At 39.6% G+C, this 14,014-nt stretch overlaps 1 protein-coding gene across 1 annotated transcript in view; it reads right to left on the reverse strand.

The window, feature by feature from the left end:
- LOC124722073 (serine/threonine-protein kinase GL21140) overlaps positions 1–14,014 on the reverse strand; it is a 212,200-nt gene that overhangs the window by 155,208 nt on the left and 42,978 nt on the right. The window contains exon 3 of the mRNA XM_047247271.1: positions 13,127–13,223. Within this exon, the coding sequence (XP_047103227.1) occupies positions 13,127–13,223 (97 nt within the window). The remainder of the gene's footprint in view (positions 1–13,126; positions 13,224–14,014) is intronic.

A 14,014-nucleotide genomic window follows, 5' to 3' on the forward strand; every position in this document is an offset into this window, starting at 1 on the left:
TGTCATCAGCAAACAGAAGTATTTTAGAGTTACCCATAATACTAGAGGGCATATCATTTATATAAATAATGAACAGGAGTGGCCCCAACACTGATCCCTGGGGCACCCCCCACTTGACTGTACCTCACTCAGACCCCACATCATAGCCATTCTCAACACTGTGAATAATGACCTTTTGCTGTCTGTTGCTAGAGTAAGAGGTGAACCAATTGTGAGCTACTCAACATATTCCGTAATGGTCCAACTTCTAGAGCAATATTTTGTGATCAACACAATCAAATGCCTTAGTTAAATCAAAAAGTACGCCTAGCGTTTGAAACCTTATGTTTAACACATCCAGTACCTAAAAGAGGAAAGAGACTATAGCATTTTCAGTTGTTAAACGACTTCTAAAGCCGAACTGTGCATTTAATAGCAAATCGTGTGATATAAAATGATCAATTATCCTTACATACACAGTGTTTTCAATAGCTTTAGCAAACACTAATGGCATACAAATAGGTTTAAAATTGTCTGCATTATCCTTCTCTCCCTTTTTATAAAGCGGCTTTACTACTGAGTACTTTAATCATACAGTGAACTGACCATTCCTAAAGGAAAAATTACAAATATGGCTAAATACAGGGCTAACATGTGCAGCACAGCTAGGCACTCCATCATATCCATAACAGTTCTTAGGCTTCAGTGATTTAATTATTGACTCAGTCTCCCCCTTGTCTGTATCACACAGGAGTATTTAGACATCAATCTCAGAAAGGCCTTTGCCAAGAAAGTTTTATGATTACTTATAGAAACTAAATTTTTATTTAATTCACCAGAAATGCTCATAAAATTATTGTTAAATATTGTACAGATATCTGATTTATCAGTAACTTTATATCCTTGACCTTGTTCTGCTGACCAGTCACTTCCTTTACAACTGACCATATTGTTTTAATTTTATCCTGTGAGTTAGCTATTCCATTTGCATACCACACACCGTTTGCCTCCGTAATAACATTTTTAAGCACCTTACAATACTGTTTGTAATGGGCTACTGTTGCTTGATTGTGACTACTTCTAACATTTTGATATAATTCCCACTTTGTTCAACATGATATCCTTATCCCACTAGTCAGCCACCCGGGCTGCCTATTACTGCTAGTACCCCATTTAGAACATTCTAATGGAAAGCAACTCTCAAAGAGCATGAGAAATGTGTTAAGGAAAGCAATATATTTGTCATCTGTGTTATCAGCACTATGAACATCCTGCCACTCTTGTTCCTTGACAAAGTTAAAAAACTCTCTATTGTTGTTGGATTAAATTTCCTGCGTAGTTTGTAATTCTATGTGACATTTGTTTGAGTACAAAAGCCTTTTAGTGTTAAAATTTGTGCATCATGGACTGAAAGGCCATTCACCCTTTTGCTCACAGAATGCCCATCTAGTAATGAGGAATGAATAAATATACTGTCTATGGCTGTGCTACTGTTCCCCTGCACCCTAGTTGCAAAAAATAGTCTGCATCAAATCACATGAATTTAGGAGATCTACCAACATCCTTTTTCTTGCAACGTCATATACAAAATTTATATTGAAGTCACCACACACAACTAATTTCTGGTACTTCCTACAAAGTGACTCACGAACCCTCCTTAGCTTGAGCAGAAATGCTCTGAAGTCAGAGTTAGGGGATCTATAAACAACAACAATTAGAAGTTTAGTTCCTTTAATTTCAACTGCCCCTGCACAACATTCAAATATCTGTTCAGTGCAGTGCCGTGATATGTCTATGGACTCAAATCGAATACTGTTTTTTATGTACATAACCACTCCCCCACCGTGGAAGAAACTCCTTAAAAACAGCCAGCTAATCTGTATCCTGGTAAAGGAAGCCTCTGAATTGTCAAATTATTTAAGTGGTGCTACGATATACCAATAATTTCAGAGTAAACATCTATAAGCAGTTCACTAACTTTATCCCTAATACCTATTATATTTTGATGATATATGCTAATTCCTTCTCTACTTGGAAACATGATGTCCTCTGAAGGTGAGCCCTTAGTTAGAGGGACTTCCATCAAGCAGATATACCTATCAGCTGACTTCAATTTAGTGTTGTTAGTATAAGCAGCTGCAAAGCAGCAATGAATTAAGGAGGGAGGAAAGTAATAGGTATTCTTGCTTAGGTGAGGTGCAGAGAAGGCGAGATGACGTGGTTTGCAATGGGACTATAGATCTTTGTCGGTGTGCAAAGGTTACAGAACTAGCATCTGGAACGGGGACTGCTGTTCACCAAGCTAGTAGATGTAGTAATCGCCAGTCTTCGCTGGGTAATATAGATAGTATTCAACATATGGGAGGGGCATAATGAGACGAAAAGACTGGAAGAAGCATTCAACAAATTCCGTCAGGAAACGGAAAGGCATGGGATATGGAAAGGAAGTGCCGAGGTGAGAGATTACATGTAGAATGTAAGAAATTTCAGAGTGAGATGACCCAGGTACTTGGGGTTATTTCAAATATGCGAAGGAAGAGGCGTTGGATCGACACTGGAGGTCAACTTATGAAAACAATATATGGCACTGCTGATGAAGATATATGCAGGGTGAATGACACCACAGAAGAGGTTAAGCAGTAGGCAAAATGGAACAAGGCTGTAAGTGATGCAGATTGCAAGTTTAGAGAAGGACATGTTGAGTAACACAAGACAACTACAATAACTGACTGGAGAAGTAATGCCAGAGCTACCGAGAGGCAGTTAAGGGGAGACAGAAGGCAAGTCGGCTTCAAAAATTCGATTTTTGGACTGTAGCATATTAGAAATGCCTGGTCTTTCCTGCGTGAAACAGTTTTTTTTATATAAATATGACAATTTTTTCATGAGATATGATGGTTTTCCTGGCGCTGTGTGCAATCTGGCATTTAAATGCCACGCCTTCCTTTTTGCGCCATGCAGAGATAATACTCCCTGTATATTATTTCATGTTTCTATTGTTTTATCGTTTCATGTTTCCTACCCTGTATCTACTATTGATACTCGGTTTTCTGATCGTGTTTGTTATTGTTTTTAAGTATTAATGGTTGTACTAAGTGAAGTTTGTTGTGAGTGAAGAATGTGTTGATTTTTATTTTCTTTTGTTCCACTTGTTTTCATATAAATGCCGTGAATAAAGAAATCCTCGCCTAAATTAAGATTCACAGGAAATAAATACGTAAAGGTAAATCAGGATAGTGGGTCAAAGGACCCAAGAATGTTAGACATAAAGAAAATCAGCACATCAAGAAAGAAACTGCAGTGTCTGCAAGGCATTTTCTCCCAGTCAGCTTGTGGAGATGAACATTCATTTGGAAACATTATGGTGAACCTTGGCATGCTCTGTGATTTCATTTCCAAAAACAATGTGTGCAGAATAAGTGGTGGTGACGTATCTTTGGGTGAGAATCAGTGTCTTCGTAAAGGCACTGTGTCAAACCTGACATTGAGTTGTACAAAATGTGGTGCAGTTGCTACAACAATGACATCAAAAATGGCAAATAATAATTTATGTGGTCTCATATCTATTGGTAAAGGGATGGAGGCAGGCAAACTCGTATGTGCATTACTTGACATTCCAAATCCTCCTGCAAAATTTATGACTTACAGTAATGTTCCCAGAATGAGATTTTCACTCTGCAGCGGAGTGTGCGCTGATATGAAACTTCCTGGCAGATTAAAGCTGTGTGCCCGACCAAGACTCGAACTCGGGACCTTTGCCTTTCGCGGGCAAGTGCTCTACCAACTGAGCTACCGAAGCACGACTCACGCCCGGTACTCACAGCTTTACTTCTGCCAGTACCTCGTCTCCTACCTTCCAAACTTTACAGAAGCTCTCCTGCGAACCTTGCAGAACTAGCACTCCTGAAAGAAAGGATATTGCGGAGACACGGCTTAGCCACAGCCTGGGGGATGTTTCCAGAATGAGATTTTCACTCTGCAGTGGAGTGTGCGCTGATATGAAACTTCCTGGCAGATTAAAACTGTGTGCCCGACCGAGACTCGAACTCGGGACCTTTGCCTTTCGCGGGCAAGTGCTCTACCAACTGAGCTACCAAAGCACGACTCACGCCCGGTACTCACAGCTTTACTTCTTTCTGCCAGTACCTCGTCTCCTACCTTCCAAACTTTACAGAAGCTCTCCTGCGAACCTTGCAGGTACTGTAGTTCTGCAAGGTTCGCAGGAGAGCTTCTGTAAAGTTTGGAAGGTAGGAGGCGAGGTACTGGCAGAAGTAAAGCTGTGAGTACCGGGCGTGAGTCGTGCTTTGGTAGCTCAGTTGGTAGAGCACTTGCCCGCGAAAGGCAAAGGTCCCGAGTTCGAGTCTCGGTCGGGCACACAGTTTTAATCTGCCAGGAAGTTACAGTAATGTTATTGGTACTGCTGTTGCTGAAGTTTGTAACATCTCAATGAAGAGAGCAGCTGAAGAAGCACTCAAGGTAATTGATGACAGTGACAGTGGTGATATCTGTGCATGTTTTGATGGCCACTGGCAGAAATGTGGACACACTTCACTAAATGGTGTCGTGACAGCTACATCATTTGATATAGACACGGTAATTGATGCAGTGATTCTAAGCAAGTACTGTAAAACTTGTGGCAGTGGAACTGAGAAACAGCATGAATGTAACGGTCAGATGAATTATACTGGTCCAAGTGGTGGGATGGAAGTAGCATGAGTTCTCGGGATTTTTAATCATTCAGTGGCAAACAGAGGTGTCAGATACACACAGTATTTAGGGGACGGTGACAGCAAGGCTTATGCCCGGGTATGCGCAGAACAACCCTATGGTCCTAATGTCAGAATTTTTAATTTACACTGTATTGGGCATATCCGGAAGAGAATGGGGTCCCGGTTGAGAAGATTATTGAAAGAAAAGTCAGAAATAGTATTGGAAGATGGTAAGAAGATAGGTGGTAAAGGTCGCCTGACAAATGTTGAAATAGATAAGATTACAGAATAATTATGGCTTGGCCATAAGAAGAAAAGTAGGGAATTTAGAAAACATGAAAAAAGCTGTATGGGCTATCTTTTCCCGTAAGATTTCCACAAATGAAAATCCAGTGCATGGTCTTTGCCCGAATGACCCTGACACTTTGTGCAAGTACAGGAAAAGTGCCAGTTATGACCAAAAACATTCTTGACCTGCATCACTAATGAATGAAATTAAACCCATATTTAGAGACCTTTGTAAAGATACCTTGTTGAAGAAATGTCTTCATGGGAAAACCCAAAATTTAAATGAATGTGTGAATTCTGTCATTTGGAACTGGTTACCGAAAACTGTATTTGTTCAGCTAACAGCCCTCAAATTTGGTGTTTATGATGCTATTTTATGCTACAATGATGGTGTAATTAGAAAACCGGATGTTTTGGAATTATTGGGCATAAAATCTAGTGGAAATACCACAAAATCCTTGGTGCAAATAGATAAAGAGAGAATCAGCAAAGCAGATATTGCTAATTTAAAATGCACAAAAGCAGCCAGACAGGAAAGAAGAGGGACCAAGAGAAGAAAAGATCATTGTGATTCAGATGATGCTCAGTATGGTGCAGGAAAATATCAGTGGTAAGTAATACTCATCAATAATTATACTGGAATTGCAATATTAAACTTTAAATGGATTTTTCTCAAAATTACATTTTTTTTCTTGTTTTACTTTCAGGTACCATTATTTGATAAACTAATGGGGTTAGAAACATGAAAGTTGCTCAATTTGTACTGCAGATGGTAATAAGTTATTACAAGCAAATTGAGAACCATCAAACAATCAGGAACTATTTTATAATAATTAATGTACAAAAAAAGGTACATTTTACTAGTGAAGAATAAATTTTTTTTTCTTCAAAACCATAAGAGGTGTTAAGTTCATTTCTTTTGAAAAGTGTATCTATTCAAAGGGTAAAACAGAATGAGCAGAATAGGGATAAAAATTGCCTTCTGTCTCCCCTTAATCAGAATATCAGAGATCTACAAACCAAAGTAGAAGTCTCACATGAGGAAATGGTATGCCAGAGTTATTGAGGGAGCGAAAGTTTACATTTCCATTTCTATTAAAGTAGTGGGGAAACGAGTACATTACAAGAGCTACATTGCTCTGTCAAGGGGGGGATATGGAAGAAATTTATAAAAATACAGTGGCCATTGTTAGTGGCAAAAGACAAGGAACATTATGTATGAAAGGAGGTAGTAAAGTTACAAAAATGCCACCAAGAGGAAATTGCCGTTTGTCGAATGTGGTAATACAAGAGGTGTAGGATTCATGTGCTGTGAAATTGCTAATGGGACAAAAGGAGGTAAGAGAATGCATTATAGAAGTCATTGAGCTGGAACTGTACTCTTCAGCATGCTGAGGCGTACTGGTTGCACTCTACCTTCGACAAGATGGTCATAGCAGCTAGTTGTTTCGAGCAAACATCAACGAAGAGGTTCGAATTAAACGGGAGTGATTTGCTATTAAATGGAACAGCATGCGAGATACTGGGGCCTACTTTCCATCTGCCAACCAGGATTTCAGAGATAACTCACCTGAATGCTTGGCAGCCTCATTTGTATTGGCAAAGGGAGCACATGGAAGTGCTACCTGCCACAAATCTATCCAGCTTAAACTATAGGGCCAGAATTAATGCAGTCTATAAACATGCTTCTGAACCAGCAGGAGGGACGAGCCTCGCTGGAAACCTTATTGCAGCATGTAAATTTGTTATCAGGAAAATCAGTACTAGAAAGAGACAACATGGACTATTGTCATACCAACTACTGCAGTGGCACTTGTTCTGCTGACAAGGGAAACTCTCCATTGCACCCCCCATCAGATTTAGTGGTAAGAGGGTCGAGTGGACAGCCCATCAAAAACTGAACACAGATCTAGCATGAAAACAAGAAGGAGTACTCAACTGTGAAAAAAAAAAAAAAAAAAAGCAAAACAGAAACAATAAACAGTCCAAGCACAAGAAGTGCAATATAGAGCAACAGGGAAAAGTCACAATGCCATGGTCAAGTGTTCAGAGAGCTGGACCATAAAAATGCCGAGCCGTGTTCAAAGCACCCTCACCCCCTTTTTTTTTTAAATTGCAGCAATAACAGCTCTCAGTTGCAAAAATGAAGTCTTTTGACCTAGGTTTCGGCACCTACCAAGAGTGCCTTCATGAGAAGACAAACACTCAAACTGGCACGTCATGTATAAAATAAATATCATGCGATAAAGCTTTAGTGACAAAATTTTAAAATAGAAAACATAGAAGGCAAGCCACTATGGGCTGCTCACACAAATCGAGCTGAAGGTACCGCAGCTTGACGTGTGTGAGCAGCCTGTAGTGGCTTGCCTTCTGTGTTTTCTATTTTAAAATTTTGTGACTAAAGCTTTATCGCTTGATATTTATTTTATACATGACATGCCAGTGACTGTTTTGATTCTGACGAAGGCAATCTTCATGATCATGAAATCTAGGTCAAAAGACTTCATTTTTGCAACTGAGGGCTGTTATTGCTTTAATTTTACTTTGTAAATGGTCACTGACAACTAAGTCATGTTCAAAACCTTTTTTTTGCTGTTCACTGTATTCAAATTTGTGTCTGTGATGTGTTGTAATGTCCATTTGCAATAGTGAGGTGTGAGGAAGTGACCAAGAATGAAAGCTGATTCTGCACAACTACTCTATTAGAATCTGAAAGGAAATGGCTTTCAGATGGGAACCGCAAACATTTGATGACAAGGCGACAATTCAACAGTATCCTCCCACCGGAAAACACGTCTGGTGTGTCACACATGACATTAGTGACAGTATGTGTGTCATATGATAGGAATCTCTTATCGACACACCTAATTTGTACGCCTGGTGAGTGAGCGAGACATGCCTCCTGGCCCGATTTAGGTGTTCATATGAATGTGAATGTGCTCACTCCCAAGGAAATGATGAAAACATAGTAGTTTGTCACATATGCAGCAACAAATGAAGGCAAAAGTTTCACAATTACACAGTTTCTGTGTGCTCTGTCAGAACAAGTATTTATAACATATTTGAAGTTGTGTTTCATTTTGGAAGTTTTGATTCTTGAGTTCATTTGTTACAATACTGTTCACACAAGTTTATTTCTTGTTTTCATTTCTGTGATACATCTATGTGGTATCTTGGCTGCTCTCACTATTAATCACATTTACTTGTGACTGTAAATTATTCTTACCACATGACTCATGTTCTATAACCAATGTATAGTACGGCAACCGCCAAGACTACAGAAAGAGAACAAATATTTTAGTGACTAGACGGACAGTTCATAATGTTGTAGGAGGGAAAAAGAAGAAGGCACAAGGGAGTTTTAACACTACTCGTCTGCTTTGCAGCACCATAACGCCATCTCTCTTCCACTTCACTCAATGTTGCACTTGTTAAGCTTGGAGACTGCAATGGATTGGATATCCCAAGCTTAAATGCAGCAGAAGGGAGATGAACACACAAGAGGGTGGTATTAAGGATAATTGATTCATTTTAACTTGTAAAATAGGAATAGACAGAAGTTATTATGCAAGAAGCCTAGTAATGAAATGAAGTCCATGGTGTTTGAGTAAAGGAGTAGAACAAGGGGCCCTGTAGAAATGCGTAAGATTAAATGACAGAATTAATGAAACCAATTGTTAGTATAATTCTTAAGGGGCAAAACAGAAGGGCCGGTTGCCAGGAACTCTAGTGTAAAGGATAATCTAGTTTGGTACATCCTTGGGATGAGATCTTCATAAAAAGGAGGGTAATGTAGCGTATCGACTGTATTCAGTTAAAAAATACCCCATAACAAAAGTAAGTTCCAACAGAGTCTGCTGCAGGCAGGTGAGAGTGTGTTACGCATTGCGAAGCAAAACACGGCCGACAGGCATTGCACAGCACAGCTAGCTGGGCATGGTGTAGCAACAGCCGATACTGCCACCACTGAAGTGTTTAGAGTAAGTGGCTTAAGCCCAAGATGAACATAGTCTGGAGCGTATAAGTACTCAACCATTCAGGTACTAAATTATTCTTGTCTCAGTATCACAACCTATTCCACGAGCCTGTGACACTGGAGAAACATCCTGAAATGCAGTATGGGGTTCACTGTTTGACCCTGGGACAGGGCAGCCTGCCTTGAGTCACAAGCCCACTGAAAGCGACATTTGAGTGACACCATGCTAAGCCTCACTCTTTGTGCTGTCAGCAATGCCAGATGTCTACTGGTTTGCCTGAGAGGCACTGGGTGGCTCCACCAAGTTGTTCCAGATGTACTACAGATGAGAGCCAGAACAAAGAAGTTAAATGAACAAATCAACTGTCATCCTGTCATTTTATTTCGCTCTCCATGGGTGACAATCGAAGGGAAATCCATCAGCTGAATCAAGTTGAGCAAAACTAAAGCACCACAAGAAAAGGAACTTCCGTCACTTATTTTTGGTTTTCATGACTTCTGGTGCAACCTATATGAACTACAGTTAATGGTAACTACCAGTCTACATTTCCATCTGGGTCTACATAGATACTCCGCAAGCCACCATAGGGCGCATGGCAGATGGTACCCCACAGCACTACTAGTCATTTCCTTTCTTGTTCCACTCGCAAACAGAGCAAGAGAAAAATGAATGGCTATATGCCTCTGTATGAGCCTTAATTTCTCATGTCTTATCTCCATGTTCCTTACGTGCAATGTAGGCCATGTTGGCAGCAGACAAATTGTTCTGCAGTCAGCTTCAAATGCCAGTTCTCTACATTTTCTCAGTAGTGTTCCTTGAACAGAATGTCGCCTTCCCTCCAGGGATTCCCATTTAAGTTCCCAAAGCATCACCTCAATACTTGCATGTTGTTCAAACCTACTGGTAACAAATCTAGCAACCCGCCTCTGAACTGCATCAATGTCTTCCTTTACTCTGAACTGGTACGGATCCCAAACATTTGAGCAATACTCAAGAATAGGTCACTAGTATCCTTTACAGGTGAACCACTCTTTCTTAGAATTCTCCCAATGAAAATAAGTAGACCATTTGCCTTCCCTACCACAATCCTCACATGCTCATTCCATTTCATATTGCTTTGCTAAGTTAACCCAGATATTTAAACAATGTGACTGTGTCATGCAGGACACTACTAATGCTGCATCTGAACATTATGGATTTACTTTCCCTATGCATCCGCATTAACTTACATTTTTCTAAATTTAGAGCTAGCTGCAATTCGACACACCAACTAGAAATTTTGTGTAAGTCATCTTGTATCGGCCTACAGTCACTCAACTTCAACATCTTACCCGTAGACCACAGCATCACCAGCAAACAACCACAAATTGCTGCCCACCCAGTCTGCCACATCATTTTTTATACAGAGAATAATAGCAGTCCTATCACACTTCCCTGCAGCACTCCTGATGTGGATACCCTTGTCTCTGATGAAGATTTGCCGTCCAAGGACAACGTACTGGGTTATATAACTTAGAGCCACTCGCATATCTGTGAATCTATTCTGTATGCTCAAACCCTCTTTGGTAGCCTGCAGTGGAGCACTGTGTCAAACACTTCCTGGAAATCTAAAAATGTATTATCTGCCTGTTGCCCTTGATCCATAGTTTCCAGTGTATCACGTGAGAAAAGGACAAGCTGAGTTTTGCATGGGTGATGCTTTCTAAAACCATGCTGATTTGCGGACATAAGCTTCTCGGTGTCAAGAAAATTTATTATATTCGAACTAAGAATGTGTTTAAGGGTTCTGCAACAAATCGACGTTAGGGATTTTTGTCTTTTGCCCTTCTTATATGCCGGGGTCACCCGTGCTTTTTTCCAGTCGCTTGGGGCTTTGTGCTGGGCGAACGATTTGCAATAAATGCAAGCTGGGTAAGGGGCCAATGCTGTTGAGTAATCTTTGAAAAACCGAACTTTTATTCCATCCAAACTTGGTGCTAACCTTTGCTTGTCATTTGTGCATTCTCTTTTGAATCAAGAGGGATACAACCTCTGCTTCCTGAGCATTTTCTGAACTCATTATTAAACCGTGGTGGGTCTTTCCTGTCTTTAATCCACTTACCAGACAGGTAATTCTCCAGATCACAGCTCACAATTTGCTTAAAATTTGATTAAAATTTGAACATACTTTCTCTACCTCCATCTTACTGGAACTAAGTGATGTTAATTCACTGTCTAAGTGAGATCCTAACAACTGCTTATCTGCCCTTTCTAGCAGAAACACTCTCCTAGCACTCTAAACTCATTTATTAACTTTTGTAACCATAGTTGCTATGACAACAGCATGATCGCTAATCCCTGTTTCTATACTGAAATTGTCAATGAGGTCCAGCCTATTTGTAGCTACAAGGACTAAGATATTTCCATTGTGTGTGGGCTGCCAAAGTAGCTGCTCAAGACAGTTTTCAGAAAACTGAACTCAAAAGCATTTGACGTGTGTGTGTGTGTGTGTGTGTGTGTGTGTGTGTGTGTGTGTGTGTAACTATTACTGCATAATCAGGGTGTTTACTGACTTACACTTTGAATGACTCTGGAACTGTCACAGCATGTTTTACCTAGACCTGCTACACACTCAACTTTGGCCACAATAGAGACAATATTTTTGTCAAGTGCAATAAACATTCCTCTTACTATGGCCTCTAATCTGTCTTTCCAATATATCTTCCACAACTCGCTAAATTATCTCTGAACTTCCTCCTTCGGGTTTCGGCCAGTTCTTGATCCCGATAACAGTTTGAGTGCAAGAATTTTCCTGGAGGACAGTAAATTCACGAACTTTGTTACAAATACTTTGACAATTTACTGATACAATTTTGACAGTCAAAGTATCTTTACTCTGAACGCTGTCAGACTTCCCTTGCTGCGTACTGTTTGGTGAGTGTTCATCACAGTACTTCAAACTACCACATAGCCTTAAAAAAACCTCATGTGCGCTCCCCAAATACTCTGCTACCTGAGTAGCTGCTTCCATTGGTTGTGCACCCCTGACCTATCAAGGGGAGTCCTACAAATGCCCAAGCAATAATGCCGGTCTAGAAATCTGCAGCCGAGACTGTGACAGAGTCGATGAATTATGCTCCTTTATAGTGACTATTAAGCTTAAACAATCTCAGCAACAGACCTGTTCAGTGGGTCTTCGAGCTCAGTGAATGCCTGACTGTCTCAATATGATTACACAGTCAAACACAAGCCTGGCAAAATAAATTACACTGCAGCTACCTTGAGTAGCAAAATTAAGATCTTGCAAGTAGGTATCATGCTTGTTGATGACTTAAATGCCAAACAATTCATTGCCCAGGTGTAAGAAACTGGCTACCTGATTGGACTTCATTATAAGAGATGTAAGAATGGGTTACAAAATCACCCATGGTTTTGTTAAAAGGATCATTTACAAAATCACATAAAATGTAAAACCAATTGGAGGGGAGGGGTGTGTGGGAGAGTTGAAACCAGCTTTTCTTCATTCTAAGTTCAGTGTTTTACCCAGTGTACCACATTATGGCATTTGTCCAGAAATCAAAGATGTTATCATTTTGAGTGGTCTATTTTCCCAACTGCTTAGGCTGTATTTGTCACACAATTTGCTCATAATGATTCTGAATGAAATTTTGTTTCAGTTACCTGAACAATCTTCCTCCTCAAAGACAATAATTAGCAGACAAACTCGTATCACTGTGGTGCTAGCCACGAGATTCCCAGTCTCACTATTATAAAGAAACTGTTGCTGTTAATAACAAATTATTATGACACCTTAGCATAAGTAATTGGGCTACCTGCTACTGCAACACTAATATTTACTTTTCTTTAACAAATACGCAGTATTGAAATGTATTACTTCTTTTTAACATTTAAGATAAAAAATTCCAGATTTTTCTCCATAAGTAGCACTTTAAAACTTTAGATGGAGCTTACAGAGTGAGAATAACAAATTATTTCATTTGAAGGCTTTCATTTCATCATCAGTAACATTTCAATGCATTAAGTGTTTGCACCTGTGACGCTACATTTCACACTTTCTGGAATGGTACAATGTGCCTAATTCACAATAAAAATGTAAACAAAGTACACAGAATAAAACACAGGAAACTAAATTTACAATGAAAATGATTCAACAAAATTTTAACTCTTAGTTACCTTCATAATCTAACTCAAAATCTCTCTTACTCGGTCTCTCCAATCCGTAAGCAAAAAACAAATCTTCTGTTTTAAAAAAGTCTTCATGTGATGTGACCTTGAACAAAAAAAATTAACATTAGACAATAACTACATGGGTGTGACTGCAGATTGACTGCTATGTCAGATGCACAAATGTGTGAGAAGAAATTTGTCATAGTCTCGACTGTAATGTAAAGAAGTCTTGCAACAATTACATCAAGAAGCACAGTTTGCAACAAACTCCACTGTTCTTGAAAAAAATTTCAGTATCTGAAGTAGTGTAATACCATGCTCCACATATTTTATATATGGCAAAAGACAGTGTGTAATGGGGCAGAAAAACATAATACAATGAAAATGAGCTTGAATGAAGGCAAATCAAAGATAATAAGGAAAACGACTTTGCGAAATAAAAAAGGTAAAGGTATTTGATAAATGTGATACGGTTCCCAGAGACTGACACATGTTAGCCTCGGGTCCAGAGAACTAAAATTATTTTTGTAACACTTAGACACTGATGATGTAGTATTACACTGTGTACAGTGATTGTGTGCATCATATGCAGGGTGTTCAGAGATTCTCATTACAAACTTCAACAACTTGTAGAGGAGAGTGAGTATGTAATATTTTGAATAGAAACCCATGTCTGAAAATGTACCGTTTCCGTCCTACGATGGTTTCATCTCAGATGTGTAATGCGTACTTGTCTGCTGGTACGCAATAGATTACACAGGATGATGTGAATTACGTCAGACGGTCACCTGATATTACTTAATGTGTGCCCTGCTACAAGTCTCCTGTAGAGACAGAGGAAGATGTGTTGTCACCAGTTCTGGCCACTGCATCAAGCCTAATTCAATTCCTCAA

Source organism: Schistocerca piceifrons, chromosome X (genome assembly GCF_021461385.2).
Source record: "Schistocerca piceifrons isolate TAMUIC-IGC-003096 chromosome X, iqSchPice1.1, whole genome shotgun sequence".
NCBI lineage: Eukaryota > Metazoa > Arthropoda > Insecta > Orthoptera > Acrididae > Schistocerca > Schistocerca piceifrons.